Source organism: Ostrea edulis, chromosome 7 (genome assembly GCF_947568905.1).
Source record: "Ostrea edulis chromosome 7, xbOstEdul1.1, whole genome shotgun sequence".
Taxonomy (NCBI): Eukaryota; Metazoa; Mollusca; class Bivalvia; order Ostreida; family Ostreidae; genus Ostrea; species Ostrea edulis.
In genome coordinates, this window is record NC_079170.1 from 35,123,681 (window position 1) to 35,137,125 (window position 13,445).

The 13,445-nt window shown below is 34.0% G+C and overlaps 1 protein-coding gene across 7 annotated transcripts in view; it reads left to right on the forward strand.

Annotated features, from left to right (window-relative positions):
• The first annotated feature begins 716 nt into the window (after nt 1-716).
• Nucleotides 717-13,445, forward strand: part of LOC125655728 (uncharacterized) — a 48,404-nt gene continuing 35,675 nt past the window's right edge. The window contains exons 1-7 of one of the 7 annotated variants that reach the window (XM_056144139.1): nt 739-925; nt 4,927-5,014; nt 7,458-7,516; nt 7,904-8,021; nt 10,780-10,866; nt 11,085-11,235; nt 11,364-13,427. In XM_056144139.1, the coding sequence (XP_056000114.1) occupies nt 883-925; nt 4,927-5,014; nt 7,458-7,516; nt 7,904-8,021; nt 10,780-10,866; nt 11,085-11,235; nt 11,364-11,420 (603 nt within the window). In that variant the 5' untranslated portion in view covers nt 739-882 and the 3' untranslated portion in view covers nt 11,421-13,427. Of the gene's footprint in view, nt 926-4,926; nt 5,015-7,457; nt 7,517-7,903; nt 8,237-8,943; nt 10,036-10,678; nt 13,428-13,445 lie in introns of those variants that run through there. The other 6 variants (XM_056144135.1, XR_008796885.1, XM_056144140.1 and 3 more) reach the window with 6 other exon arrangements.

Below are 13,445 nucleotides of genomic sequence, written 5' to 3' on the forward strand. Positions count from 1 at the left end.
TGTCTTTGCAACAGGACTGGTAAATGTATATTTGTACATTGGTTGAATGGCAGCAGTCCTGATTACTTGTGGAAAGGTTGTAAGTTGTCTACTGTGAAGGCGCATTTCCTTTGTTCTAATTTATGTTACCTGAAAATAATTTTGCCATTTACTTTAGTATACCATGTGATCAAATTTCTAGATTATAGATCAAAGGTATTGCTTTTAATTTTTTTTCCACAATGTCATAAAAACCTATTCATTGAAACATATATTTTCCATAAATGTATGTCAGTTGCTATTAAAAAAATTATTCTACATTGGGTAATCATGGGATGTATTTTTTTCAGAGTGCAGTGCCAGTTACTTAAATGAATGTTAATCATATCCATTTGGCATTGTTGATAATTATTGTGTACCTGATAAAAAGCAGGGTTTAAAGAAGTCTAGTGCATACTCCAAATCTTCTTTATCCATCTTCCAACAAATACGCTTCCCCTCTTCCTGAAGTACAACACCTATTTTGAAGAAGAAGGAAAAATATAAGATATTTCGAAATTAATTACAACTCATCATTTGAGATCAAACAAAGAGGTCTAAAGACTTTTTTTAAAATTGTCCATTATCCTTTCATTATACATTGAATACCTTCAAAAAGCTGGAGTAAATGAAAATAAAATAAAATCATATCCGGCATATCAAACTTTGACATACTCTGACTTTTCCATTCTATAAATAAATTAGCAGTGTTGATATACATCCGCATACACTTGTACATCTTACAGAAACACATCCAGTCAACAAGAGGAAGATTAAAATTTATCAAACGAACACGACAACTCCGCAAAACTGAAAGCAGATGAAAGCATAAAATTCAGTTTGATATATTTCGTGTGTGACACAATGGCTTTATTTGTGGAAGTGTGGATATGTTTAACAATTATCGGTAAGTACGAATGTATAAGATGCTAGATATGTAACTGTTCAAGTAAAAACCTTGTGTATTTTTTAAAAGCACTACATTTGTAATTAAGGAGAAGGTACGCTTAGCATATGAATTTGGCCTAGTAAAATCAAGAAAAATAAAGTAGACGACGAAACACTTTTACCTTTCGAAATTATTTAGGGCCAACACCCTTTCTTTAAATATACAAACGAAATACCGCAAAGAACGTCACATCGTAGAATAATACACTCCAAATTTACCCGGATCGCTAATTGTTAACCAAAACTTCAAAATGCTACTTACATTTGTCAATATTTTGATATATGCGCATACAAGACGATGAGTGATATGTTCGTGTGTTAAACGAAATACATGTACTTCAATTAATCAGAAAGAGGTCTTTTTATCAATCGCCTTCCCTGTGCACATAGTCAAATTATAAAATCCGACATTCCGGAAAAATGTCCGCATCACACCCATTTGATACTAAGATTACATTATGCCCGACACATCATAGATTAAGTTGTGTGTTACTTTTTGTGTAGTACAGATATGATATAAAAAAAGCATAGGCACCCTTTTATCAATTCATGTGGTCATTATCATTCGAATTTTTTTTTTTTACAATTTCATATGGTGTTTTTTATCTAAAACGATAGTGACGTATGGTCGACTGTAAAATTATCGCTTGTTATATGAACTACTCTCATGTGATAGTGTTTGTAATACGACAAAAATAATAATTTTCTACCAACAAATAATATGTTTACGGTGTGATCGTTCAGACGAGCGAAGACCCATAACGTCTTACAACACGACTTTAGGCAATGCATTAAACGCGGGAAATATTTAACGCGGTTGATGTAAACAGTGCATTGCTTAACTGATATTCTACAAGAGAATAGGAAATTAAAAATGATAATTCACTGATAATTAAGAAGGAAAAGGGTTTTAATTATCCGAAACCTTCATCTTCAAGCTTTTAAGATAAGTGAGAAATATTTTACATGTTATACCACTGGTGTCTGGATTTACGCGATGCTTGTCCAAAATTCTGCGACTTTGAGTTTGCCTTTGATTTCCCAGAGCATGGCGAATAACAAAACCATATTTTAGACCCAAAAAGCCCTCTCTTTCAAAATATGTCAGTCACATTTTCGTATTACTTACTATTCATCGTAGGAAAAACTTATTAAAACGGAAGTGAGTTTTGTCAGATTTACCAGAACAGATTCTATTGTGTTTTGGAGATGAGAATGTTCAATCTGTTCCATTCTTTTTAAAATGTCTTATTCAGAAAGCTACATGTATGTATAGCTATTTGCGATTGAAAAAAAGGTTTTAAATATTCACATCTTGAAATGATATACATTGATATTTTTTACGGAGACCATAAAATCTTGTAAGACATTCTTCTATTCAAACTTCGTTGATGAAAATTTGAACAATGAAAAAATATAGTGATAATAATGCTTTATGTAGGGAAAGTAGCGCTATTAAAACAAACCATTATTTTGAGGTTGATCACTGTTCCTTATCTTCACCTTTCATTCTTCTCCGGGGCATTCTGAAATACAAACAATATACACATATCGATACGTACAATCAAAGATAAGCAAATAGAGATAGCTTCCGTGATTATATACAATGTATAACAAAGTGATATTTAAGACAAGTATGGAGGCCATATTCATGATATAGAAAAGTTATATGTAGTGCACGAGGAAATAAAAGATGGGGGGGGGGGTACGAAAATGTATGCATATATTTTCACATACACACGTATTATATAAGAGCATGTATTAAAAATAACGACGGCTAATTATAAATATTTCCACATTTCTTCTAAAAGCAGTAAGAGACATTGATAATTTTATATTTAATGGTAGCTCATTCCATACATATATACCGCGGAGTATTGAAGGGCGTTTTTAAACAGGATTACTCAATGTTTTGGTAAACGAAGACTATACTTTAATTCGAAACGCATACAATAGGAAGTATGAGTTTGGGGAAAAAAATCCCGGAAATATCCAGGTTTCATACCATAAAAAAGTGTACATTAGAATACCCGTATGCATTGTAATTAAGTCACATTTAGCTACTCTAACGTTCAACAAGGGTTTTCATGACTACTATTGATTTAAATACATGTTATTTGTAAATAGTGTTTAATCATGATATTTCTATAATGTTATTGAAAAAGATGTGTGTGTGTGTGTGTGTGTGTGTGTGTGTGTGTGTGTGTGTGTCAATACCTTTTGAAAAATTCAAAAGCAGTTTAATTAATGAGGTATAAAGAAATATTTTTTCTGCATAAGAATTGAGAAAACGTCATCAGACATAGATCCAAGACGCATCGTTAAATCTTGCACTTGCAAAGCATGCCAACTTTGCTACTTCATATCACAAAAAATATATATGATACATGTAGTATAATAGAAAGTACATAGCCTATGGAGTATTTGGGCATAAAATTATCAACGTCTGAAAATGGGCCTTCTTCTTAAACCTAGAATTTTACAATACAGTTATGAACAGTGCTTACAAGTGTAGTTTATCGTTTCAAAATATGTACTCAAATTCTTTTTTAAAACTTTAGAATTATATACAGCTGTATAATAGAGTATTCTAGAATGTCTGAATGCAAAAACACAACATTTCTTATGGTCATCATATGAAATATTTAAAATCAGCTTTAACCAAAATCCATGGCAACTACCAGCAAAAATCTCTTGGGGGTCCTCCATTACCTTCATTAGCCCATAGTCTATCATTTTGTGACTGCAGTTACGTACACACGTAATTCGTAATACCCCAAATGTGGTCATAACATTTTGCACTTTGACGTAATGTCAAAAACAATCAATGGTCTTGGATGCTTATAAAAGTACCATCCAGTTGATATTGCTATGCCATGGTTCGCCCATCAGGTTTCTAAGAAGAAAGAAAATCCGCACACTGCGGTGCGCATATAGCGATCGTCCTCCCCACAGTTTTAGAGGTGTACTAAGTATTTAGTGGTCACATCTTATATCAACTGAGGTGATTCTCATGTATCTAACAAAGTCGTCTTTCAGATAAATCTACCAAAACATTTAACTGCTACGTCGGTCCTGCAATTTCTTTGGTGCGTATTGCGAAGAAAAAGTGGATCATCTTTCATAGCATGAATAACCATTTGTTTAGGCACATAGCAGTCGCAATATTCACCGTTAAATCATTTCGGATCACAGTTGTGAAATATGAAATATTTCCTGGAGAATGTATTTGAGTATACAGAAACCAGAACCGATCCCTGATCTATTTATACAGCTAATCCGTCAAGCTGACTGAGTGATCGGAGAGTTCTATTTATGATTGTCAGGTTGTGTGTTCGAGACCTCCTCAAACCATGACTGCGTCACGGATCATTTTAAAAAGATCATGAAATGTATTATGAAATTGATTAGTGTGTGTTAATTTCACTTTTTACATTAAGTCACTTGAGGAAATTTAAAAAAAATCTCGAAACGACTAATTACACATACAGTTAAACATCATGGCCTTTGTACTCGTGTATGTGAACATTCGGACAGAAATGCAATAATTGTGGTACCCCCAACTCCTTACATGTTAATTTTTACAACAGGAATATTTGGAAATTATTTCGATACTTCCATGGATAATGAGGGATGTTTAGATTTACATTTTGTATTATTTTGTATAAAAACCACACTCAACAAGTTAAAGTGTTTTGTTTCAAAATATTGTAAAATATGGTAGATCAATTATCAACATTCATTATGCACAATTGACCTATATGAATCGCGTAACAATTTTCATAATATCCACGCATACCATATGTAAAGATTGTTGTTGTCGTCGATGTTTCTGCGTGTGTATTGTATGTATATTGTACATAGTGCATGTATACCATGATGATGTGTTCCAAACATATAATGGGGCTACATAATGTGCGTATTCTATTATTTATAACTTTATCATGATTTCTGTTTTAGGTACCATAACTGTACCAGTGGTCTGGACAAACAGTTGCGTAAATCCATTTGATAGAGAAATGGTTCCTAACATAGTGAACGGGAAAATGTAAGTTCCATAAATGTGAGGTGTTACTATAACAATATTTCTATCATGAGCTTGAGTATAGCAAGTAAAGTGGGTTTATAGGCTTGTATCAGAAGATAAGCATAATGGAGAAAGGTGATAATAGCAATGATCAAGGTTTTATATCCTCTAAAGATTGATCCACAAGTCAAAGCATGATAAAATGTTGTCCACAGATTTGCAAAAATCAAACAAGGTACTTGTAGCGTTCAAACTAGATATAGGTAAGACAGATTGTATTCATTGTATCAAACTAGCTTTATTATATTAGGCAAAAATAAAACAATACTAGGATTTCTGAAGTCAAAAGAAATGATTTAGCTGTGTAAATCAGGAAAAATAAAGGATTAAGCAGAGATTTGTCGCTGGGTCCAGCAAGCCCCGAACCCTTGCTCCTTGCAAAAAAGTAGCTGCTCTGAAGGAGAATCAATTCAAGAATTGGACTACTATATTTTTGCAGCATTACGTACTCTTTTCTTTTACGTTATGACATCACTATTTTTGCTTTTCATGCCTGATCCATTAATCGCTACTTACCAAACAAAAGAATTAGGCTGGACATTTATTATATAATATAAAAAGCGCACACGTAAAAAGGTTTCAAAAATGTAAATATAAGCAATGAATTATTTTTTTTTTTGAAAGATGTAGTCTCATAACTGCAACGGTGTGTGTATACAAGTTGAAAAACGCGCGTTTTTCAACTTGTATGCACTCACCGTTGCAGTTATGAGACTACATCTTTCAAATAATAATAATTCATTGCTTAAGTAACTACAGTATATCCCCAAAATGTTAAACTATGTACTAAGGATGTGGGTATTTGTTAATTGGTCTGTTTGAGGTATTTTTGTGACAGGGAAAACATATAGTACATATGGTTGCAAAGTTTACACATTGCCGTAGAATAAAAAGCATCGATCTTTTTGACATTATTTCTCTTATATTGGCATACCTCATTTTAATGCCTTTTAAAAAAAGAGCAGATGAAAATCCATTTGAATGACCATGTGATGAAAAAGCAAAGATAACAGACAGTGATAAATTTCATAATTCATTGTAGAGAATACAAAGCAAGAGTAGGGGAAACACGGTCCTCTTGACATACTAGAAGTGAGATAAGCTGCGTAGAGGAAGCAACAACCCCCCTGTTGACAGGTCACACCCGCCGTGAGCCCTATATATTAAGCAAACGAATGGAAGAATCCGTAGCCAAACTTAGTACAAATAGAACGGCCTAACAATTGGTTCAACCTTTTGAAAGGTAGTACTGTATAGCAGGAAATGAAATCGCGGAGTTGATTTTCGCTATATTCGCTGAAACAAAATTTCCGCGAATGTAACATTCAGTGAATTAATCTATCATATTGATAAGAAATGAATTGAAGGATATTAAGATTTGTTTTTCCGCGAATTAGACCGATCGCTATTTGTTGCTAAATGAAAAAATGCGATTTTTTCCGACCGCGATATTAAGTTGCTATACAGTACTTTGTGAATTAGATCGCTATAACGACTAAAAACCTTGCGAAATGCCGAGTTTCAGTGACACCGTTGAAAATCCTTAAGCATCAAATTATTTGTCAGTGGCATGCCTCTAATAAAAGCTGCCCATACTCAGAATAATCCCATGCGTATGGAAGGCGTTGAGCGACATAAACACAATATACAGGCGATGTACACGCAATACAAACAATATGCAAGCATTATTGAAAAAATCCAATCTATCGTACACATTGGACTTTTTTGTTATTGTAAACCATTATTTTGTCGCTATCGTTTATTCTATCAATATTTTTGTGTCAATTGAAGGAAGTTTATCCTGAAAAAAATATTTACGCAAGACGAATGATTAATACAGTGGATGCTTTATTCTGAAATAATGCTCAAAGTATACTTTTTAAATGTCCTTAGTTAATTATACATAATCTTATAACTACCTGTTTTCGTATTTGCAGTTGTTATTTTATAGAGTGCTGTGGACATTATTTTATCTGTTTCTTCGTCATAGGTGATTCCCGTGGAGATCCGGGTTAAAATAGGTCCTCAGTACCCTTGCTTGTCGTAAGAGGCGACTACATTGGGTAATCCTTCGGATGAGGCCGCAAAAACTGAGGTCCTGTGTTACCGCAGGTGTGGCACGATAAATATCCCTCTTTGTTAAATGACCACACGCATTGAGCATATGCCTAAATTTCGCAGCCCTTCACCGACAAGGGTGACGTCTCCATATGAGTGAAATATTCTTGAGAGGGACGTTAATCTATGTACATACAATCTATAAATTGTCATAGGTGAATACATTCGGAAACAAATTGAATATATGCAAGATTTGATTGAAACTGCTAATAGTACACACAACCGACTGTTTATATTGTCTTTTTAAAGTTATATCTAATCCATGTTTTTATTTTCTAAACGTCAGATATTTAGGAAATGTCATCAAGATTCTGGAACACGTGTTGGACAATAAAGGGATTCAAGGTATGTTACACATTTTGCTTGTTTATTCTTTTACGACCCATTTGAAATTTTAGAACTGACAAAGAGATCATTAGCTTTAAACGACCGTAGATGTGAGGATTCTTTATCGTCCCAACGCCTACCGTTACTCGGATCTTCGTAGGTTAGACTACCAAGGGATCGAGAATTGAATCCGGAACTTTACGATTGAGAAGCTAGCACTATATCTACTAAGCTACCGCTACCGCATAGTAAAGCACTGAAACAACTGTAATGTGATTGATTGGACAGCTTTACTGTAGTCTCTATGGTTAATTACTAAGTTGCCAAATAGAAGTTAGTTAATTCTAAATTAAACCTACTAGTTTTTGATTCTCTACTTATAAAAATATGTTCTCTTTTATACAGATAGTAGTATTCTGAGGACGATTGATGACTGTAACAATAATCCTGCCTGCTATATCGAATTAAAAGTTTACAAGGAGAGTTATCTAGAACTATGTGTTACTCCAAGGGACACACAAAGGTATAAAACCTGCTTTAAAAGGAATTGTAGCTGTAATACGTCAAAGAGCAATGATTCGCTGAAGACTGGAGATTCAGTCTTGAAATGCAGTGACGAAATATATAACTATACATCGTATGAAGAGAATAATGACCTAGACAATAACACAAGTAAATATCACCAAGGCCTCTCCACTTCCTCAAATATGTCAAATTCAAAGAAAGGATTCCTCGACGGTAAGAGTGAATACACACACTGATATATACAATATTAGTCAAATCAATTTCTAAAAAAAGATATTTTCATTTGCGAATGATTTACATTATACGAAACTAAGCAGCAGGGCCTTGTCGATATCGTATGAATAAATCTTGAACAAGTAGGAATCTAGATCAACCGTGAGAGGTAAAAATGTACAAAGTTAACAATCTGTTGTAATTATATTTTTGAATTCAAATGGTTATATTTTTCGTAAAACATATAAAAACTAACTAAAATTGAATTATGAAGGAACAAAAATAAATTACATCATATTATGATATCGTTAATATCGGTTGTTTGACGAATAAGGTATCAATAAACATCGCAAGGAGTATGTCGCTTAATACGCCCGAACATCCGAACGGAAAAGCACGCAGCAAGAAAATTCTGCTTTGACCTGGGAAAATTGTCAATAATAGAGTTGAACTATATATATATATATATATATATATATATAAGTTATACAAAAAATTACACAAAACACTAAAATAACTAACGACATGAAGAACCAGATCATCATTTTAGTGATATGTATACAGTTTTTGTAGTAAATGTACAGAAGTTCTACAGAGACACCATGTGTTACACAGGGCTATATCCAAATGTGTCTGATATAAAAGGAATAATTAAATTGGTCCGTTTCTGCATTGATTTATTGAAATATGTTTTTCTTTATTCTCAGAATTTTTTTGGTGACTCCTGGAGGTGATATGGGACGCATTGCTATCACTCTGTCTGTCTGTTTGTCTTACTGGAGTATCGTCGCACACACATCTTCTTGGAATACATATTTCTTTCTCATACATTTTATTATACCTTATTATACATCTCTTACTATCATAGAAGCCAATTGTATTGCTTTGTCAGGAATAGTTCAATGAAAGGTGATGATAACGAACATATCTATGCTAAATTCCGACTTTCAAAATCGGCATAAAAGAATGTATGTTCTTAAAACAAAAATATCCCAGAAATGTATATACTGATGAAATACTAATGCATGTTCTATTAATGCCATATGGGGTTTTTTACGCACCCTAGAGTCAGAACCACGAGGAAGATATAAATGTTTAATTGTTAACACACGGAATGTTGAACGATGATGGACAAAGACAAATAGTACTAGGTCACCCGAGAAATATGCGCATGAATACAGTATCAAGAGTATGTTGCCCTCAAACGAAAATTTTGTTATAGTTTTGGAACATTTAAAGGATTTAGTGAAACAATTTACTTACCATTAATCGACACCATTTGATCAAAATGTATATATGACAGGCGATGCTTACTCCTCCTATGCACTTGATCCCACCTCTGGTGTGCCCAGGGGTCCGTGTTTGCCGAACTATCTACTTCGAATTGCTTATAGGAGTTATGAGATTGATCACTGTTCGTTATCTTCACCTTTCATATTAAAGAGTTGCGGGATGTACTCAGCGGCTGGTAAAACCCATACATAGCATGATATACCAGGAAATTATCATGACATTTGAATGGTGTTTGTCTACAAACAATTACTTGTTTCAAGATAAGAGTTATTAATGGTTCAATCAAATTTACTTGGACAATCTCTTGCAAGGAAAAACAGTCGTTAATCATCATCTTAAAGTGTAAAAGAAATAGAGAATAGTATGTAAGTTAATCCACTGACATGCGCATTACGTAGGAGGCGATCTTGTTTTATCCAGTTTACAGAAAGTCAACATGGCGGATAAACACAAAGCTGGTTAAATAGTGCCTCCACAAAGGGAAGAAAGGCTGAATTGATTAATAGGTGAGACATATGACTTCACCGATAAAGTAAAATTCTCATGAGAATTAATGACAAATAAATATCAATTGATAATAGATGAATCCATGCTTGTTCCGAACACTTATACAAGCACCAGTTTGAATCTCTTTTGTTCAAATATACCGATTCTGCTTTCAGTTTCTGTCCACAAAATTTGGATTATTTGTTTACTTTCGAGTTATCGACTTGTATCTAGATTCACGGTAATAAAAACAATAAAGTGAACACAATTCGTAGGCCTACATATATACCCATGGATGGACATGTGTACGGTGCACCTGTAGACACATGCTTCATATTCTCGTATCAGGGCTATAATTAGCTTACGCAAATGCACCGATAAATACTAACATGTGGAGAGCGTGTTCATAGATGCAGTGTACGTACCACCACAACCCCCTCCCTTCAACCCAATGGAAAAACTAAAATACAGAACCAATAATTTATCCAAAAATATGATCCCCTGATCACCTTCATAAGTCGTTCTGCATAGTCAGTTTCTACTATTTATAAGCTTTAGAGATGACCACTTTTGAGATACTAATATACATGTATGTACCGGGTACATATTTATTAGTATCTCACAAGTGGTCATCTCTAAAGTTTACCGAAAGTAAAAACAGACTATCTAAAAAGATTTATGAAGATGGGAAATCACATATTTTGGATGAGTTATTGTTTCTATATTCAGATAGGTTTCATATAAATTTGACCTCTATGTTTTAGAGTCGGAGCTGACGATCCAATCAAGAACTTAAAGAATAAGTCCACTATCATGCCTCATCATCTATGGTCGTCTCATGGGCTTCAGCAGTTAAGCAAAACGCACAGAGTACTCATGTGCAGAATTTTGAAAATACAACAAATATACTAAATCATGATTGAAATTTATAATTATCTTTGAAAGCTAATTCTATGTTTTTCCCGATTTGAATAACTGTCTCCATCATCTTGGTGTCTGGTTAGGGATTTTATACATATTTGATGTTGGTCATCCTCAGGGAGCAAGTGACAGGTTCTTTTGTTTACAGACTTGCTAGGGACAATGATATATGCAATGGCATTAAGGCTCTCACCAAAGGCAAGAAGATGGTGGAAACAATAAGATTGCTCGTAGATTCATTCAGAATAAAGATTTTATATTTATTCCCTGGAATTATTGAGACTGCCATGAAAAACAAGGTATGAATATCCGAATCATAATTTGTTGAAATGAAATGAATTTTTCTTATCTCTGATGTCTTTTTTAAAAATATTGTTAATGCTACACCTTTCATGTCATGTTAATGCATATTGCTTTTTTTTTAAAGAGACCAAATGTTGAATGTGGATTTGCACATGTCACCTGTACATTTAAAACAGGTTAAATGGAATTAGATGCAATGTAACAACAATATGCTAATACCTAGAAATGTCGGATCCACAACGTCCATACAAAATCAAATACAAAAACTTATACACTAAAATGACACGAACAACCAGATTGTTAAATTTTCGGGATCCCTTCTTCAGGACAAATGAACAGGTTTACATAATATGGCTAATAATAACAGAAAATGACAAAACAACAAACAAAATACATCTAGCATTAAAACTACAGTAAATCTATAAACGTATTTATACATGTGTTGCAAACATACATAGATGATACATTTTATGGAAAACCCCAGCTCTAAAAATCAAGCTTTACAAACAGATTTAGAAGAACTAGAGAACAGAATTTATCCCCATCATGAAGAAATGGTCTCTGATATTCAAACTGAGAAAGCCAAGTTAGAAACAAATTGCGGTAATCTGACAACAGCTGCCGACCAACATGGCGAAATCTGGCACCGGGAGATCATCGCTATTGTCAACCAACGGAAATCTGATATTGCGGAGATGAAAAAACCATATGGCTGCCTTAAATAAAAACACAGATAAAATCATGCACAGTATTACTAAACTAAAACAAATCGCTTTAAATCTGAAGGCAATATCAGAATATAATGATATCTTTAATCTCTGCCTACAAATCTAGGAATAACGAGTTCAGAATATTGCCTCCAAAAGTCCGAGTTACATTACCAAATTTCTCTCTTCAGAAAATAAACACCGACCAGCTGCGTGAAAGGTTTGGTTATCTGCTATCATTATCCATTAACACAGAAGAATATGACGGCACAATTAATACACTAGAAGCTTTATCGTCTCCTTCAGTCAAACCGCTGAACTACAACTCACAGGCACCATATATAAAAAAAAAAAAATTGGTATGACAATTGTACACGATTATACAGTGTTAGCTGTATCAGTGATGATCTGTTGAGAACAAAATAAGGAAGCTCCTTAACCACAAACTACAGCACACATACATACCGAGTCAGGTAGCACTCCAAGGAATATAGCAATGACAAGGAACGGAGATCTTGTTGATACTGACGATAAAAATAAAACTGTAAACCTAGTGAAGAATAAACAGATACAGACCGGGATCACACTTCAGGGGTGGATACCTCTCAATGTCTGCAGTACCGCCTCTGATGATCTCCTGATTACCATGACCAGTGATGATAGGAAACAAACTAAAGATGTGCGTTACTCTGGCTCCAAAGAGATACAAACCATTCAGTTTGATGATCAGGGTCGTCCTCTCTATTCATCTGGTGGTTACACCAAATGCATCAGTGAGAACATGAACCTGGATGTCTATGTAGCTAACAATAAAGCTGTAGCAAAAGAGTGGTGGTCAATCAGTCAGGAAAACTCCGATTTAGATACGCTGGTCATTCCTTTAATACCAAGAAATCATTTGCTCCACACGGATATAGATATACTGATCATCCCTCTAATACCACAAAAATCACGTGGCATCGCCACAGACAACCAGAATCACATTTTGACAGCAGACCATTACATTGGCTGTATCCACATCCTAGATCAGGACGGACAGTCCCTCCATTACATTCAGATCAGTGATTTACGCTCTCCATGGGGTTTATATGTGGACATCAAAGACAACCTCTTTGTCGCTGCGTTGTTCACTGCTGAAGTGAAGAAAATCCAATATCTACAACCACAACATTAATTACACATCTTAACACTCTATTAATTACACATATCAACCCAGTGTTAATCATAGCTTTGTGTGAATTACTGTCTTAATTACGTCTACAAAAACTATTAATTACAACTATAAACACAATGTCAATTACAGCCAGGTGTTAATTACAGCTGTATGTTAATTACAACAGTGTTGATGATATGCAAATAACCTGTGTATTGACACAGTATGTTTGTGGTTGGTTATTTAAACATTATTTTATTTGTGAATTGCATCTTTTAATATCTGTATCATGTTTAAATGTATATACATAGATAAACAATATTTAGAGTACTGTCTTACATTATTA